The sequence below is a fragment of the Rhinoderma darwinii genome, chromosome 11 (genome assembly GCF_050947455.1).
Source record: "Rhinoderma darwinii isolate aRhiDar2 chromosome 11, aRhiDar2.hap1, whole genome shotgun sequence".
NCBI lineage: Eukaryota > Metazoa > Chordata > Amphibia > Anura > Rhinodermatidae > Rhinoderma > Rhinoderma darwinii.
The window spans coordinates 85,690,153-85,710,293 of record NC_134697.1 but is presented as its reverse complement, the minus strand read 5'-3'; the positions used below and the strand labels follow the sequence as shown (position 1 = coordinate 85,710,293).

The window sequence follows — 20,141 nt, the reverse complement described above, 5'->3', positions numbered from 1 at the left end:
ATTTTGTATCCTGAGGACACCACTACCTAAACTCAAGGGATTATCTAGTCAAGATGGGTACCAAAGAGACGGGAACCTACCAATCGAAGAGCATTTAGGGATCGTGTGGAAACAGGTGTCCGCAGACCAGCACTTGAGCCAAGTCGTTCTTCGGGTGGCGATGATGGAAGCAGAAGCATGGGCCACCAGACGTCCAGCATCCAGTGAGGCTTCTCACTGAAATTTTGTCCTGCTAGACAGTTAGCAAAATAGATCCACCAGTTCCTCCTGAGGGGCTCCTGAAAGAATGCCGTGTCGGAGTTGTCAGGCCCACTCAGTGGAAGCCCTGCTAGCCCAAGCGGAACCAATAAGTCAGTAGCCTCGATGGAAGAACAGGAAATCGACTCGATACAGCAGTTCAGCAGGTCACAGAAAGATGCTGCATCCGTCATAGGTATGTTAGTTGTTATGGCCAGGCAGGAGACTGGGGGGGTTCACCGCTGGAGATTTGGACCATTTTGAAGAGAGGCCCTCGGGTAAGGGATACATAGCATCCAACCGGGAGGTATGGGAAAACTTCTTGTAGGGATGTTGGCTAGGAGGTCGGCATGTATCACACAGACAAGTAGGTAGACCACATGAAAACTTAGTGCTGCATTTAGTGCAGGCATAATAAACAGTGAAGGTTGCCTGGGGGGAAAACTCTCTTCTGGGGTTTGACATTGCAGTAATGGGGGTCACAACATACTGCCTTAATAAAGTAGGGTGACGTTGACCAAAGAGACTACTCGAATGCTGCACAGTGGGTCAAATGGGAAAGGGGGTAAAAGCTGCTCAGAGCTACCTAGGTTCTGCTATGTTTATAGCACTTGCTGCAGGTGGATTCCCCTTAGCCTGGTGGGCGACAGAAGCTTGCACTTCTGTCTCTCTTGGCTTCAATGGCGCAACAGGGTTGAATCCATGTGCCCACCAGGAGTAACATATAAAAACCTGAAAATTATCTGTTCCAGTAGGAGCGTCTCTAGATCATATGGACACTAAGCTGTCTGTAGGTGTGGTATATCCTGTTGGAGGGGCACTTACAATAAGAGTTGACTGATCGCCTGCAGCGTTTACACTACACTGTGGACTGACCGCAGCATTTACACTAAGAGTTGACTGACCGCCTGCAGCGTTTACACTATACTGTGCACTGACCGCAGCATTTACACTAAGAGTTGACTGATCGCCTGCAGCGTTTACACTACACTGTGGACTGACCGCAGCACTTACACTAAGAGTTGACTGATCGCCTGCAGTGTTTACACTATACTGTGGACTGACCGCAGCATTTACACTAAGAGTTGACTGACCGCCTGCAGCGTTTACACTACACTGTGGACTGACCGCAGCACTTACACTAAGAGTTGACTGACCGCCTGCAGCATTTACACTATACTGTGCACTGACCGCAGCATTTGCACTAAGAGTTGACTGACCGCCTGCAGCGTTTACACTATACTGTGCACTGACCGCAGCACTTACAATAAGAGTTGACTGACCGCCTGCAGCGTTTACACTATACTGTGGACTGACCGCAGCACTTACAATAAGAGTTGACTGACCGCCTGCAGCGTTTACACTACACTGTGGACTGACCGCAGCATTTACACTAAGAGTTGACTGACCGCCTGCAGCGTTTACACTATACTGTGCACTGACCGCAGCATTTACAATAAGAGTTGACTGATCGCCTGCAGCATTTACACTATACTGTGCACTGACCGCAGCATTTACAATAAGAGTTGACTGACCGCCTGCAGCGTTTACACTATACTGTGGACTGACCGCAGCATTTACAATAAGAGTTGACTGACCGCCTGCAGCGTTTACACTATACTGTGGACTGAACGCAGCATTTACACTAAGAGTTGACTGACCGCCTGCAGCGTTTACACTACACTGTAGACTGACCGCAGCATTTACAATAAGAGTTGACTGACCGCCTGCAGCGTTTACACTATACTGTGCACTGACCGCAGCATTTACAATAAGAGTTGACTGACCGCCTGCAGTGTTTACACTATACTGTGCACTGACCGCAGCATTTGCACTAAGAGTTGACTGACCGCCTGCAGCGTTTACACTATACTGTGCACTGACCGCAGCATTTACAATAAGAGTTGACTGACTGACCGCCTGCAGCGTTTACACTACACTGTGGACTGACCGCAGCATTTACAATAAGAGTTGACTGACCGCCTGCAGCGTTTACACTACACTGTGCACTGACCGCAGCATTTACAATAAGAGTTGACTGACCGCCTGCAGCGTTTACACTATACTGTGGACTGACCGCAGCATTTACAATAAGAGTTGACTGACCGCCTGCAGCGTTTACACTACACTGTGCACTGACCGCAGCATTTACAATAAGAGTTGACTGACCGCCTGCAGCGTTTACACTATACTGTGGACTGACCGCAGCATTTACAATAAGAGTTGACTGACCGCCTGCAGCGTTTACACTATACTGTGCACTGACCGCAGCATTTGCACTAAGAGTTGACTGACCGCCTGCAGCGTTTACACTATACTGTGCACTGACCGCAGCATTTACAATAAGAGTTTACTGACTGACCGCCTGCAGCGTTTACACTACACTGTGGACTGACCGCAGCATTTACAATAAGAGTTGACTGACCGCCTGCAGCATTTACACTATACTGTGGACTGACCGCAGCATTTACAATAAGAGTTGACTGGCCGCCTGCAGCGTTTACACTACACTGTGGACTGACCGCAGCATTTACACTAAGAGTTGACTGACCGCCTGCAGCGTTTACACTATACTGTGCACTGACCGCAGCATTTACACTAAGAGTTGACTGATCGCCTGCAGCGTTTACACTACACTGTGGACTGACCGCAGCATTTACAATAAGAGTTGACTGACCGCCTGCAGCGTTTACACTATACTGTGGACAGACCGCAGCATTTACACTAAGAGTTGACTGACCGCCTGCAGCGTTTACACTATACTGTGGACTGACCGCAGCATTTACAATAAGAGTTGACTGACCGCCTGCAGCGTTTACACTATACTGTGCACTGACCGCAGCATTTACAATAAGAGTTGACTGACTGACCGCCTGCAGCGTTTACACTATACTGTGGACTGACCGCAGCATTTACACTAAGAGTTGACTGACCGCCTGCAGCGTTTACACTATACTGTGCACTGACCGCAGCATTTAGAACAAGGGTATGTTCACACGTAGTCAACAAAAACGTCTGAAAATCCAGAGCTGTTTTCAAGGGAAAACAGACCCTGCTTTTCAGACGTTTTTTTACCAACTCGCATTTTTCGCGGCGTTTTCACGCCGTTTTCGCGGCGTTTTTTACGTCCGTTTTTGGAGCTGTTTTCATTGGAGTCTATGAGAAAACAGCTCCAAAAACGTCCAAAGAAGTGTCCTGCACTTCTTTTGCCGAGGCTGTATTTTTACGCGTCGTCGTTTGACAGCTGTCAAACGACGATGCGTAAATAACAGGTCGTCTGCACAGTACGTCGGCAAACCCATTCAAATGAATGGGCAGATGTTTGCCGACGTATTTGAGACGTATTTCCAGACGTAAAACGAGGCAAAATACGCCTCGTATACGTCTGAAATTTGGCCGTGTGAACATACCCTAAGGGTATGTTCACACGGCGGGGGTCCGTAACGGCTGAAATTACGGGGATGTTTCAGCCTGAAAACATCCCCGTAATTTCAGCCGTAACGGCATGTGCAGGCGCTTGAACGCCGCGTCGATTACGGCCGTAATTAGCGCTGCTATTCATTGGAGTCAATGAATAGCGGCTCCAATTACGGCCAAAGAAGTGACAGGTCACTTCTTCTACGCGGGCGTCTATTTACGCGCCGTCATTTGACAGCGGCGCGTAAATATACGCCTCGTGTGAACAGACAAACGTCTGCCCATTGCTTTCAATGGGCAGATGTTTGTCAGCGCTATTGAGGCGCTATTTTCAGACGTAATTCGGGGCAAAAACGCCCGAATTACGTCCGTAAATAGGCCGTGTGAACATACCCTAAGAGTTGACTGACCGCCTGCAGCGTTTACACTACACTGTGGACTGACCGCAGCATTTACACTAAGAGTTGACTGACCGCCTGCAGCGTTTACACTATACTGTGCACTGACCGCAGCATTTACACTAAGAGTTGACTGACCGCCTGCAGCGTTTACACTATACTGTGCACTGACCGCAGCATTTACAATAAGAGTTGACTGACCGCCTGCAGCGTTTACACTACACTGTGGACTGACCGCAGCATTTACACTAAGAGTTGACTGACCGCCTGCAGCGTTTACACTACACTGTGGACTGACCGCAGCATTTACACTAAGAGTTGACTGACCGCCTGCAGCGTTTACACTATACTGTGGACTGACCGCAGCATTTACACTATACTGTGGACTGACCGCAGCATTTACACTATACTGTGGACTGACCGCAGCATTTACACTAAGAGTTGACTGACCGCCTGCAGCGTTTACACTACACTGTGGAGTGACCGCAGCATTTACAATAAGAGTTGACTGACCGCCTGCAGCGTTTACACTACACTGTGCACTGACCGCAGCATTTACACTAAGAGTTGACTGACCGCCTGCAGCGTTTACACTACACTGTGGACTGACCGCAGCATTTACACTAAGAGTTGACTGACCGCCTGAAGCGTTTACACTACACTGTGCACTGACCGCAGCATTTACACTAAGAGTTGACTGACCGCCTGCAGCGTTTACACTATACTGTGGACTGACCGCAGCATTTACAGAAAAAAAAATTAGGAGCGAAATTATATATTTTGATCGCATGGGCACATTTTAGTCGCCATCTGGAGCCGTGTGACAGACACCAAAAACTAAAAAGAATAAAAGCCGCTCCACTTCCACCCATCACCAGTGTTTTCCTAAGAAGTGTTTGATAAGTCAATGTAAAAAACCTTTTAGGCTGGGTTATATGGCTGCTATCAGGTCGGCTCATGACAACACCAACAGAGAACTACACCTAAAAAAACCTCGGGAGGCACCATGATCATGAACAATTTTGAATTGAATACTTGGAATATGAAAAGTACAGCCGATCCCCCAGCTAAATTTAACACTGATGCCTGGTTTACATTGGGAGGCCTTCTCTTGGTATTGCCTCCTACACGTGAAATTAAGAAAAGTTATCTTGTAAATCTGTAAAAACAAATAGAAGAAGCCTCTGCGCTTGTTAAACATCCCGTTTTGATCCCCTTTTTGCGGCTATCCACTTCTATCCAACCTCCACTCTTCTTAAAAGGCTTTCTACAAAATTTCGGAATTTGTGAAATCGGCATTCCAATTCGTCCCAAAGGTGTAGGGATAGGTTTGAGGTCAGGGATCTGGGCAAGACACTCGAGTTTATGTACGGCAAACTTACCCAACCTTATCTTTATGCTCCGGGGAACAGTCTTGCTGGAAAAGTTGGAAGCGTACAATTGTCTAAAAGTCTTTGTATGCCGTAGCATCAACATTACCCTGGAAAAAAGGGGACTGATCCAACCCCTGAAAAGCAGCCCCAGACCATTATCCCTCCTCCACCAAATTTTACAGTAGACACAATGCACTCCAGTAGGAAGCATCCTGACATCTGCCAAATGTAGATTTATCCATCAGACTGCCAAATAGTAAAACGTGACCCATCAGCATTAGAGAAGAAAAGGAATAGGAAAAAGGCAGTGTAGTATTTAGCAATTGGTAAACTGACCTGACGAAGGGATCAGTCCGGTCCAGAAACGCGTCGTCGTTTGAATAAAAAGATCACCTTGATCATACTTCCCTAGCCTCGTTCCTTGTCCTCCTGAGCCGGGCGCCATTACCCAATACTACACTGCCCTTTTCCTGTTCATTTTCTTCTATATGCTTTGTCCCCGGTATCAAGGAAATATCGCCGAGGGACTGCAGTGGGTGGGAGCCGGAAACCTACACCATCTCATTCCACGCATAGCCTCGGAGGAGCGCCGTTGATCCCTCACCTTTTCTATTCCGCTGTGCATCACCATTAGAGAGCACGTTTACACTGGTGGGGTGCTTTACACCTCTCCACCTGATGCTGAACCTCCCGATTCACTTGCGATGATGTCACTTCTAGGGGCAGTTTGGAACTCTACGCGCTGTGTGAATACACCCTAAAGGGGGTTTTACACAAGACGATTATTGGACAGATGAGCGTTCATAGAACGCTCGTTGCCAATGGTTGCCATGTGTAAACAGGGGAACGATCATCGGATGAACGAGCTTGATCATCTGCTGGTCGTACCGTTTTAAAAAGTAAAAGATTATCGTTGTTGGCAGCGCGTCTCCTGTGTAAACACAGAGACGCGCTGCCAACATGATAATAATGGATGGGAACGAGCGATCGGAGTAATGACCACTCGTCCCCATCCATAGCTCCGTGTGACAGGAGCAAAGGAGCGCCGATCAACAATGTCGCTTATCTGCCTGTGTAAAAGGGCCTTAACTCAACTTTAATTGGTGGGAGAGGATACAATTACAAATATTTTCAGATGCAATAGTCAAAGACTGACATTAATCCCTACTACTGTAGAAGAAGAAAAAAGACCAAAATATATTTTCCAAAAAGAATCTAGTGAACAAAATAGAATTAATTTTTTAGAGAAAAGCCTGGCTGGTAACTTACCAGACAAGCTGAATAAAAAAAAAATTCAACTCCTGCCGATAGACTTTTTGACCCTCAAAAAGGCTGTAAAGCTAAACAATAACACCAAAAAAGGCCATACTTACAAATGGACACAGCCAGGTCAGAAACGCTGATGAAGGATAGCGAGCAGGTGCTTTAAATAATAATAGCCACTCCCACTGGTCTTGAGGGGAGTGGTGTGTGGTGCATGGGATGTGTAGTAAGAAATAATAAATGAATAGTGTATGTGCAAGTGTAATAATATAAGTGAAATATAGGGGGCAGTAATGAGTAAAGTGCCTCAATACAAATAATGGGGTGCAAGTGTGTGAAACATGGAGGGATAGTAATAATGAAATCACTAATACCCCATGTATTTTTCATTATTACTTATATTCGCTTCTCTTGGACACAGCCGGGTCTTTGATGCTGGGAGAGCATGGTGTGTTGTTGTTTGGCTTAGCAAGCAGGGTATCCCGCTCTATGAATTATCAAGGCGTCACAAATAGGCTTCTACCTGGCTATACACGTTGCGCCTCATGACTTACACACTATCCCTCCATGTTTCACACACTTGCACCCCATTATTTGTATTGAGGCACTTTACTCATTACTGCCCCCTATATTTCACTTATAGTATTACACTTGCACATACACTATTCATTTATTATTTCTTACTACACATCCCATGCACCACACACCACTCCCCTCAAGACTAGTGGGAGTGGCTATTATTATTTAAAGCACCTGCTCGCTATCCTTCATCAGTGTTTCTGACCTGGCTGTGTCCATTTGTAAGTATGGCCTTTTTTGGTGTTTTTGTATATATGTCCCCTTGGTTTTATCTGTTAAAGCTAAACAATGTTCAGCCCGATCAGGTCCTTGATTCTTCCAACCTGACCACAATAATAAGCGGCAAAAAACTCCTGGAATTCTATCCAGGAACCGCTGCACCAGAGGAAGATGACCCGCAATAGGTGCCGTGTCTTTTCTCCTTCCACCTCATGAAATACAACTGGAAATGGCCTGGACACATCCATTCAGGTGGAGGCAGAAACTACCGCCAGAGTCCTACTGGAGAAATGACTGTGAGGTCCTAACGAAAACCTGGTCATAGCGGTAAACACCCATGGAGTAACCCATTCTGCTGCATGGATCCTAAGCACCTAAGACAGTGATACCCCCTACACATTCAGGGACCCGACACAGGGATTTAAGGTGGGAGCTAGGCCCATACAGCTCCGACCCTCCCATCTGTTATATCTGATGAAAATAATTTGTTGCCAGAAGCATGACCCCTCCATCATGATGTCATCAAAGCAAAGGGTGGCTACTTTCAAGAATGTAAAATTATGTCCTGTTATGTCCTGACATCTTATAGGAACCTGACACACAATGAGACAGTCATCATCCCGACACCTTCATAGCGTTACTATATAATGTCCCAGCATTCCCAGTAGTCCTCACCTCTCCGGTCAGGAGATCAGCGATCTGGTTGATGAGATTTAGGATCTCCCGATTTTTGTTACTCTTATGTTCAGGTGAATGAGGTAGAGTCCCCTTCATGGGGCTCTGAGTCCTATTAAATTCTTCTGAAATACTATGATAGTTGCCGGATGTCACAGGTTGAGTAGATGCCTTCACAACCAAGTATTCCTGTGAATTAAGACACAGCTTCAACTTTTTGGGTGCCCTAGCCCTCTACCACCTATCTAAGCAGCATGTAGACATCCATGTACTGTTTCAGGTGAAAATACTGAGAAGGAGGGTCTATTTGCTTATATTCTCTGTATTAAATTACATTATAAATGATCAAGCAGCATGCCGAATTACTAAGATATGTGTTCTACATTAATTTAATGACCTTTCCTCTACATAGTTCTGTTCGGGTCTCAAATAAATGTGTTATCTTTATGTGATCATCGTGTGGTCTTCATACATCCATGCTAGCGGTTTGGCTGAACGGCCAGACATGAAATACAACTATTTGTCGTTATCGCAACAAACTCCCTCATGGGAAAGAACAGTTAACAGCACCCTATTGTACGCTGGTCTCCAGGTGTTACCTGATGTCAGCATTTTAATGAAGAATTATAATGATATATTTGAAATATTCTCATTGTATGCTATTGGCTGAATAAAAATGGTCACATTGCCCCTGATAGGTTAACCTCAAGCCTACACCCCTTTTGAATGATATTATTGTAATTGAGTTTGGCAATAAACCCCCAGAGGAGAATTTTGAGTATACAAGCAATGTCTGTGTGTTATTTCTCCTCTCTCAATATATATTGGTATGAAATCTCTTGATTAGGATGCTGGATAAAGTTCCTGGTGTGAGTGTCTGTTGGAACACTCGTCTAAATTTCAGTCTAATATATATTTTGAGCCATTGACTTCCACGACAATACTCTACAATAACAACAGTAACGTAAAGAAAAAGAAGATAAAAAAAACCTTTGTCTTTGCGTGAACAATGATGTCATGATGACATCATTCCCAGAATCCCTCACCTCTGCCATCAACAAGTTAATGATTTCAACGGTGAGGTTTAATATTCTCTCGGAGATGGTATTCTTGTTGTTGTCCATCTTGAAAGTTCTAGGAATGAAGTCCAGTCCTCTGTTGAAAGATAAGGAATACATTAGTAGTTATTTGTGTGGATGTTTACTGTACCATTGACAACATTTCACTTTAGGTGACCACACGACATAACTAAACAATGTAACATTAAACTGTGGAATACTCATATTCTAAAACAAAGCCCATGCGGCAGGCAAATATCTAGTTGGCACCACCCGTCATCGTCAAGACTTGTAGTTGGAGTTGAACACCAAAAAAAAAAAGCATGAAAATTCATGCTTGTGGATAAAAGGCTGACCCAAGCAAAGCCCTGAGGCACATTTACACGGGCCGAAGACCGGCCGAACAAGTGTTCATATGAAGGCTCGTTCCCGATCATTGACCTGTGTAAACACGGCAACAATCAGCCGATGAACGATCAAACGATCATTTGTCAGATCATCACTTATTTTGGGCAGCCCAAAAATGAATCGTTGTCAGCAGCACATCTTCCCGTGTTAATAGGGGATGTGCTGCCGACAATATCAAAGCGTAATAACGATTGTTCGTCCCCATACAGGTTGCATCGGCTTGTGTACATTAAGCGAGCGCCGACCGATTTGCTTTATCACCCATCAGCACTCGTTATGGGCCGAAATCTGCCAGGGTAAAAGGGACCGTAAAGAGTAACTGCACTTTTATCAAACTTTTGATATGTCAGAGACATATCAGAAGTTTCTCAGCACCCGGACCCCCACTGTTGCAGAAACTAAGGTGTGGAAGCGCTTACTTGAGCGCTTTGCCCCTTCGGGTGTGATTGGCGCTATCTGTCAAGCTGAAGACGGCTCACACAGACGTTCTACGAGCGCCGTCTTCAGCCTGATGATGAGCACCGATCACAGGTGAAGGAGCGGACTGCTTCTGGGGGGGGTCTCAGCACCCGGACCCTCACCGATCCAAACTTATGTACATAGTGCCCACATAGTGCCCATGTAGATAGCGCCACACACGCCTGTAGATTGTGCCCACGTAGATAGCGCCACACACGCCTGTAGATTATGCCACACCCTCTTCTGAACAGGCCTGCATCACAAAAAAGCGCCAAGTGGTGTGGAAGGGAACCCTTGCCTCGCCAGCGCCTTCGAAGGACATGACCCCTTGTGAGATCTGTCGAAGGACATGTCCCCTTGTGAGATCTGTCGAAGGACATGTCCCCTTGTGAGATCTGTCGAAGGACATGTCCCCTTGTGAGATCTGTCGAAGGACATGTCCCCTTGTGAGATCTGTCGAAGGACATGTCCCCTTGTGAGATCTGTCGAAGGACATGTCCCCTTGTGAGCGCTGTCGAAGGACATGTCCCCTTGTGAGCGCTGTCGAAGGACATGTCCCCTTGTGAGATCTGTCGAAGGACATGTCCCCTTGTGAGCGCTGTCGAAGGACATGTCCCCTTGTGAGATCTGTCGAAGGAGATGTCCCCTTCTGAGGGCCAGAATCAGTTTTTAATGTGAAAAACCCCCGTTAAAAAACGGATCCATTGACCTCTCAGGGGGCCGTGAAAATGGACGAAAATAGGACACGTTAAAATTTTTAATGGCCAGTATTCGCGGGCCATTAAAAAAATGGCCGGGTGAAAACCCGCATAGAACTTAATTGTACTGAAAACGGATGCAGGCTCTATGTTTTGCTCACACTCCGGCGTCGAGGCTGCTGTCGGCCAGTCCGCACTCTGGTGTAACCCATTATATCACAAATAATTCAGATTTTTAATTCGGCCACAGAAAATTTAATTTGGTCTCATTGCTGCAGCTTTTATAATTCAGACCTCTGATTGACAGACCACTGCACCAATCACAGCTCAGTATCCAGAAACTCTGCTGCCTCCCCCTCTTCTGAGAATGAGTTTCCTGCAGTAGATCGCTGCTGCCCTCTGCTGGCAGGACGGTGACACTGGTAACGGTTCTGAATGTTCCCCAGCTGTTAGGACTAAGGAACCCTGGGTAATTTGTGAGGCCGGTACAGTACTACACGATAACGGATGACGTCACACATCCATTATATCACTGCCCAGCACCGCATTGTAAAGAGCAGCGGCCATTACCTGCTGCCGGGCTACTCCACAGACATGCCGGATCCCATTGTCGACAGGACCTGGGATCACGTGATCAGTCACTTCTGGGAGGAGTCACGCTCGGGAAGGGGCGGAGCTTGTTACTCCACACAGAACAGTCCTGTATATGACGCGCGTATATGTAGCAGAGTTGTGTGTGTTTAGCGTGTGCCAAACCTTTGTTTTCTATGCAGTCCGCTATTCGCAATTATGTAATGTGTTTACAGAGCTGTGTGTGTATAGCAGATTATATTTTCTTTGCAGTGTGCTGTACACGTAGCAGAGCTGTGTGTGTAATATTGCCAGCAGAAATCGCGTGCGTTTGATGTGAGTGAAGGAAAGTTTTGTGTATAAGCAGTCAGGCCCCCATACAGGGGCGAAACTAGGAAAAACTGGGCCCCATAGCAAACTTTTGACTGGGGCCCCCATCCGCTGGGTATCACACAACCCCCCCTTGTAGATAGCACCCCCCTATAGATAGCGCCATACACAGCCCCCTGTAGATAACGTCTGACAGCCCCAAATCCCCCCTGTAGATAACGCCATACAGCCCCAAATCTCGTAGATAAGGCCATACAGACCCCCCCCCCTTGTAGATAACGCCATACAGACCCCCCCTTATAGATAACGCCATACAGACCCCCCCCTTGTAGATAACGTCATACAGACCCCCCCTTGTAGATAACGCCATACAGACCCCCCCCTTGTAGATAACGTCATACAGACCCCCCTTTGTAGATAACGCCTTATAGCCCCCCCCCCAAAAAAAAATAGGGGGGGGGGTGGACAGGGGATGCATGTCTTTTGTAGGAACAACCCCTTCAGTGGCGTCGCGCTGTAGCAGCCATAGCGGCTGCTAGCGGAGCCTCCGGCCATGGGTGGAGGGCCCCGTGCCGGCGGGTGGCACAGGCCCCCTCATGCTGCGGGCCCTGTAGCAGGAGCTACGGCTGCTATAGCGGTAGTTACAAAATTGCCCCCATACACATGACCGTATTATTATTTTTTTTATCCGTAATTTCGGATAATCTGCAGAGCCGTTCCTTTCTATAGGCCACAGGCACCTTCCCGTATATTTACGGATGTGTGTCCGGGCCATAGAAATGATCCGCAAAATATAGAACATGTCCTATTTCTGTCCGCAAATACGGCACGAGCTCGCCCATAGAAGACTGGGCGCGTGCAAAATTGCAGATGCCTGTGACGGCGTGGGATTCCCTAAGAAAATGGCACCTGAGCGATCATGTGACCTATTTAAGGGGTTGGGACATGTTGGTGACATCATTTGTAGCCTCCCTTGTTTTATGCGGATCTGTAAATACGGATGCACCACGTGCCGTGTTTGCGGACAGTAAGACCCAACGGTCGTGTGCATGAGGCCTTAGGCTAAAGCACATGTAGCAGAGCTGTTTGTGTAGCAGAGCTGTTTGGGTAGCAGAGCTGTTTGTGTAGTAGAGTTGTGTATTTTCCTCGCGGTATTTGTGGCAGAGCTGAGTAATTCGGCCGGACTTCCTACATTTTGGCCATAATACGGATGGTGATGTGTCTGGTTAGTGGGGTCCTTGTTTGAATGAAGTAGCCGTAGAGCACGCGCGGTGACGCTCCATTCAACTCTATGGGACTGCCAGAGATAACCAAGCACTGTAACCTCGGCAGTCCCACAGACTCCAAATAAAGCGGCAGTGCGCATGTTTGGCCTCCGCTCTATTCAACACTTGACCTCTGTTCTGATTGTGGGGGTCCCAGCGATCAGACACTTATCACCTATGCTTGAACAAACCCCTTCAATAGCTAAACATATGCCAAACGACTGTCATGTGATCAGTATACTTATTTTTATTATAAGGGTCGTAAATACTGCAGATTTTCCGCAACGGATTGAGTCGCGGAATATCCGCAGCATAATGCAGGAAAGTGGATGAGATTTGAACAAATCTTAACATGCCGCATAAAAAAATCAAACGAAAAAAACTTTCAGAAATTGACCAGTGGTGCATTTTTTTCAATCATGTCAATTTATTTTGCAGAATCGCTGCTTTTCTGTTGCGGGTTCTCCCCAATTTGCAATTTTTACGGCGGGAAAGCTGCGAGTCGGCCGCAAAAATCGCCACTCAGAAAAAAAAAAAATCTTATACTCACCCAGAATTCTGTGCTTCTTCAGCCAGGCCGGCCAATCACAGGCTGCAGCGGTCACATGGGCTGAAACGTCATCCCAGGAGGTCGGGCTGAAGGACGGCCTTGGATGCAGATAAGTATGACACTTTTTTTTTGTATGTGCAGTTTTCCGCATCGGACATTCTAGCAGAAAAACTGCACCACAATTCCCTGCGGCGACCAGGACGAATACACTGTGTACCTTTAAAGAGGCACCAGATTATAAGTGCCCTATCTTGTACATAAGGAGATCGACGCTGTAATGTAGATAACAGCAGTGTTTTTTATTTAGAAAACAATATATATTTTCACCAAGTTATGACCTATTTTAGCTTTATGCTAATTACTTTCTTAATGCCCAACTGGGCGTGTTTTTACTTTTGACCAAGTGGGCGTTGTGGAGAGAAGTGTATGACGCTGACCAATCAGTGACCAATCAGCGTCATACACTTCTCTCCAGTCATATAATCAGCACATAGTGATCCTGTATGTGCTGTCTTATACTGACACATTAACGTTACTGAAGTGTTTTGACAGTGAATAGACATCAGTTCCAGCCAGGACGGGATGTCTATTCACAATACCGACACTTTGCTAACGTTTGTGTGGGACTTACAGCACAGCAAGCGTGATCTCGCGAGAGCACGCTGTAAACTGTCATTTACATCGAGATCACGCCTGCTGTGCTGTAAGTCCCACACAAACGTTAGCAAAGTGTTGGGATTGTGAATAAACATTGCGTCCTGGCTGGAACTGATGTCTATTCACTGTCAAGACACTTCAGTAACTTTAATGTGTGAGTATGTGACTGCACATCATGATCTCGCGAGATCACGCTGTGCTGATTACATGAATGGAGAGAAGTGTATGACGCTGATTGGTCACTGATTGGTCAGCGTCATACACTTCTCTCCACAACGCCCACTTGGCCAAAAAGTAAAAACACGCCCAGTTGGGCATTAAGAAAGTAATTAACATAAAGCTAAAATAGGTCATAACTTGGTGAAAATAGATCGTTTTTCTAAATAAAAACACTTCTGTAATCTACATTACAGCGCCAATCACATTATATAGAAGACAGGGCACTTATAATGTGGTGACAGAGACTCTTTAAGTGGTTGTCCAGGTTGGGGGCTGTTTTCTATACTAATGACATATTTACAGGATAGGTCATCAGTATACCATCGGTGGGTGTCTGACACCCGATACCCCGCACCTATCAGCTGTTCCGTGGTGCCAAAACCTATGCAGGGTCAGTGCCAGAAGCAGATGGCTCCGACCACTGTATAACGTCTGGTCTGTAACACTGCAGCTCTGCTCCTATTCACTTGAATATACGGTGGTCAGAAACCTTCAGCTTCCGGCACCGACCATGCATAACCTCCGGTGTCCGGAAGCAGCTGATCATTGCGGGGTCTGGGTGTCGGACCCCCACAATCATATACTTATGACCTTTCTTGTGGATAGGTCATCAGTATAAAAAGAAACAGCCCCCTGCCTTGACAATCCCTTTAATGAGGAAGGGTGCATGATGTCAATGCTCTGCACCATCAACCAATAGATACAAAGCACTGACTGATGTCATCGATGGACTCTAGCGGTCGCTGACTTCATTGCAAGAAGGCTTTTTATCTATAGTAACAGGTTAAGATGACGAACCCCCAAATAAACACCACTAGGAGGTCTATGTGGCACTTCAATCAGACGTTCACTGAAGGAAATACAAATACATTAAATAAATATAAAAGAAGATACGACCGATTTAAAAGCCTGCTATGATCAAAGACTAGTACAACATTTCCCAAAGTCAGAAATTGGGGTTTGGAGCGTGAACTCTCTGGTGTTTAAGAAGATGTGACTTCTGTGTGAAACATTTCCCACAATCCGAACACGGAAAGGGTTTCTCTCCCGTGTGAATTCTCTGGTGTTTAAGAAGATCTGACTTCTGTCCGAAGTACTTGCCGCACTCGGAACATGGAAAAGGTCTCTCCCCCGTGTGGACTCTCTGATGTTTAAGCATATCAGATTTATTTGTGAAACCTTTTCCGCACTCAAAACACGGGAATGGTTTCTCTCCAGTGTGGGTACGTCGATGATTAAAGAGAAATGTTTTCCGAGAAAACATTTGCCACATTCGGGACATGAGAATGGCTTCTCCCCTGTGTGAGTCGTTTGATGTCCTATGTACTGAGATTTCTTCAGAAATGTTTTTTCCGCACTCAGAACATGAAAACGTCTTCTCCTTTAGATGAATCGCTTGGTGGCTAATAAGTTCATACTTCTCAATAAAAGGTTTGCTGCAGTTGGAGCACGAGTAACACTGCTCGCCTCTGTGGGACCTTTGATGTATCTTCAAGTCAGAGTCCAAATTAAAGCATTCTCCGCACTCCGCACAAGTAAATGGTTTAATACGTCTGTGGATTTTCTGATGGAATATGAGATTTTCGTTCCGGGTGAATCGTTTTCCACACTCAAAACAAACAAATGGTTTCTCCCCCGTGTGAATTCTAAGATGTCTAATAAGACCTGCATTCTGCGTAAAGCATTTCCCACATTCAGGGCAGGAAAAGCTTTTGCTATCTTGCCATAGATTGTGTGTTATGAGCTCCGACTCGTCACAAGAAAGTTCTACTTGGCATGGATCGGATATACTAAGGACTGGATTTACATTTTGGGAATTGGACTTTTCTCCTGGAGACTCCTGGATGTAAGTCGGTACGGGGCTATCTTCAATTTCACAGGATAAAACAAGTCGTTCCTCTGACGTGTTCCTCTCTCCATCTGCTGAAAAAAAATACACCTTTAAGGCTTTAAATCCTCAGTTTTCCCTGAGCTAGCAGGTGGAGCCTAACTTCTATGATGTCTCCCATGCACTGTACACATAGAGAGGAGTACCGCTCTCCTATCGCTCTGTAGCTCACTCTCAGAAGCAGCAGCATGGAGGAAATTACACAGCAGTGTAGCTATAAACCCAGTACTAGGTTAGATAGAGCACTTACCAGATGCTACAGCATCTCTGTGTGTGTATCTCAGCCTCTCTCTTACTCCTCCCCCTCTCCATAGACTTCTATTGGCAGCTGTGATCCTTCAGTGAGTTGATAGTTCTACTGTAAAGGATCTGCCAGGCACAGCTTCTGTGTCAACGCCCATAGGTAATCAGTCTGCACCTGCTTCTATGTTTGTGAGATTGACTCCATCTTCCACCACTCAGGGTGACAGGCTTAGGAGTGGGAGAGCCTATCACAGCCTGACCAGACGGAGCTAGCTCCCGCCCTCTGTCTATTTATACCTGCCTTTCCTGTTCCTCCTTGCTTGTGATTCTTCTCTGTTGGTTTCCTGGCCCTGCTGCAGCTTCTAGAACTACTTACCCTCTGCTTGTGATTGACCTTGGCTTTTCTGACCACTCTTCTGCTCTGCGTATTTGTACCTCGCTCACCATGCTAGTGCCCCTCACCTCACCTCTTGAACCCCACCTCAAGTTGCCTGCTGGGTGGTGTGACCATCGCTCAGGGAGGCGTCCTGCCCAACATCCAGGCCGTTCTGCTGCCCAAGAAGACCGAGAGCAGCAAAAGCGCCAAGAGCAAGTGAGCGCTGGTTATCCACATTTAACCATAAAGGCTCTTTTAAGAGCCGCCCACATGGTCCTTAGAACAGAGCTCTCACCGCTGATCTCCGATATGTAAACGTTCTGCGCCAGATAAGTGGCTCTGCTTGTACAGAGATCTAGCCATATGAATTCATATACCGCTAGTTTTCACATTGAAGAGGAAGCCGTAGGGTGGGTGGGTGTAGAACTGCTGCGTTAATTATGACCTACACATTCACTACTGCCTCGTGTAGATGATAGCGCTGTCCTCATTGATGCACTAACTATACTGTACAGGACACAGTACAACTACTCCAGTGATTCATGTTCATGATCTACAACCCGTCCCCGACTACAGTGTCTTAAATTATATCTTCCAGTCTCAAGAGCGTTGTCACAATTCGGTCCTCCTGGAGTATAACCACCATCATCCCAGGTGTTTAGATGAAGATTCCATCCCCGCGTCATGTACCGATAAGAGCAGTTCCTAAACTACAAAGGAGAAGTCCTACGAGGGGTCTGCGGCAATGCTTTATATACACAGGAGACGCTATTAGGGTAACAAACCATTCCTCTCAAGGACTCTTATTGCTTCTAATTCTGCCCTGGTGTACACCACCAACTAAATGTCAAGAAATGAAAAAGGGAGGGGAAGAGAAGGGCAAGAAGCACACGGATCAAAGGATCTCTGGAATTAAGAAAAATTATAGATCAATAAAACAACGAGGTTAGAGAGGTATATTCTACCTAACAGGGAAGGGGTGAACAGTCCCTATTTAGAGAACACCCCATTTAATGAACAAAGCCCATTCAGCATTGTGACTTATCGTAGATGAAGGGGAATAAAAGGGAAAGGTACATAAATCAAATATCAAAAGTGGGGGCAGAAAGGGGACACACTGGGCTGTAATGTTCGTCTCCCTCAAGTACCGCACTATTGGAGCTCTGATATTAGATTTTACTTCTGAATAGAGCTGCATCAATTTGTACTTTTCATTCTCTGAATGCGTCTCACTAAATGTTACTCTGCAGGCAACTTCATGCGTTCGTGTGATGAGGTGAGTCCTAAGTATAGACAACGCACAGTGTTAGTACGAAGTAGAAATAGGTGCTTTCTGTTTCCTGTCATTATATTGCCAGCAGCGCGATTATACCAGCAGTCTGGCAAAGTGAGATACAAGACAATGCAAGTCGATACTTATGTGGAACTTGGTGCTACAAATTGCTAGTTTGTTTTGAAAATCTCGTAACATTTGTAGCAATGAGAGCAGCTTGGAAAACACGGCCCCTCCAACAATGGGTTTTGCTCTTGAAAAATGCCGTATCAGCTGCATCAGTTTGTCATTTTTCATTCATTGAAAGCGTCTCACTAAATGTTGCTCTGCAAGAAACTGCACGCGTTACTGTAATAAAGTGAGTCCTATATAGGGACAGCAGACTGATTCATTATTAGTACTAGAGGTTAACAGATTTATTGCCAGCAGCCTTATTAATCCCAGCCGTCCGGCAGAATGAGATACGAAGCAATACGAGCCGATACGTGTGTCAAAGTTGGTCTCAGTAACAGATTTATTGTTTGTTGTAAGAATCTCGTAACATTAGTAGCAGTGACAGCAGCTAAGAAAACACTGGCCCTCTCTCCAAGGATTGCGGAAAGCACGTTGCCCAGCAGCAAGCTGGACGCCGAAGCAGCAACACCGCAAGTCAGCAGTTTGATCCACTGCTCGTGCGGATATTCAGCGGTGTTTCTGCCACTCGTGTACATGCAGGCATCGGCACAAACGGCGTCCGGCAGCGCCGCTAGGAGGATGTTTTCCTGCCGGAGGATAACTGGGCAGCAAGTATAGCACTAAGGCACTCTTTCCCTTTAGATTAACATTCCCTGGTCTAAAACGGAATTCAGTCAGCTGCTTCTAGGACGCTATTAGGGGACACACTGCGGTCCACATATCCGGCACCTCACTGGAAGACCGACGTGATACTGAAGCCCCTACCCCCGTGTATATAGAAGTAGAAGGTCACTGCTCAGATACACGAGCGGTCACCAGCAGACATCATAGCTGATCTATAGAGGATGTGGCGGCTCTGAGAAGAGCCTTTGTGTCGTGTAAGATAGAGCAGAGCAGGAGCGGAATTAACCTCCGAAGCCGTAGAGAGTGCGGCCCTGGCGTTTGAGCGCGTACACCACGTCCATAGCGGTGACGGTCTTCCTCTTAGCGTGCTCGGTGTAGGTGACGGCGTCACGGATGACGTTCTCCAGGAAAACCTTCAGGACGCCGCGAGTCTCTTCATAGATGAGACCGGAGATGCGTTTGACGCCTCCCCTGCGAGCTAGACGGCGGATTGCAGGCTTGGTGATGCCCTGGATGTTATCACGGAGCACCTTCCTGTGCCGCTTGGCACCGCCCTTTCCGAGTCCTTTTCCTCCTTTACCACGACCAGACATCCTCTAAGCTGGAGCTAAAGAGAACAACCACAGGGTGCGTCTTTATATAGACCTTGGGTGGACCAGAGAGAGAACTGTAATACATGTCACTTCCGGTTGGGCGTTTCTCTCAGCAAATTCACATTACCAATCCCTCCCCCTCCCGTTGATTGGCTTAACTCAGATTTTGAATTTCACGCTCATTTTACAATTCCGGCCGCTCTTTTCCCGCGTCTAGCGCGACTGCTGTGTAATTTCTATATGCCCCAAATCTAAAGGTAAACAGAAGCGGCCGGGCGAGCGGGCACTCTACGTGACTTCCCCCTCCCTGACATTCCCCCTATTCATTTCTAGCCTTCACTGGCTGGGAAGGAGCCGGGAGGAGGCCCCGGGATCTCTGCCAGTGTCCTGCCGATCTGCACATCGCTGTGATCGGACAAGATATATGTGTTTGCGGGAGCTCGTTCCCTGTATTCCCGGCATTTGTCACTATCACAGGGTTCTTTACCACAATGTCTAACGTGCGGGAAGCTGATTGTCCGATGCAGGGGCGACCTGGAGCTGCAGAGAGCCCAGAAGGGTAACCCGGCACAGACGAAATGTCGGAGTGTCTTCC

General features: G+C 46.6%; 1 protein-coding gene and 1 pseudogene across 1 annotated transcript; both read right to left on the bottom strand.

Annotated features, from left to right (window-relative positions):
- Positions 1-15,160: 15,160 nt before the first annotated feature.
- Positions 15,161-17,568, bottom strand: LOC142662973 (uncharacterized; annotated as a pseudogene).
- Positions 17,569-19,206: 1,638 nt separating this feature from the next.
- LOC142663793 (histone H4) lies at positions 19,207-19,546 on the bottom strand. Its single transcript, XM_075842628.1, has one exon. It carries the CDS (start codon positions 19,544-19,546, stop codon positions 19,235-19,237), a length of 312 nt encoding a protein of 103 aa, XP_075698743.1. The 3' UTR covers positions 19,207-19,234.
- Positions 19,547-20,141: the final 595 nt, after the last annotated feature.

What these genes read in the sequence shown, in the direction of transcription:
- LOC142663793 (XM_075842628.1), bottom strand. Translation starts at nt 19,546, where the DNA reads ATGTCTGGTCGTGGTAAAGGAGGAAAAGGACTCGGAAAGGGCGGTGCC.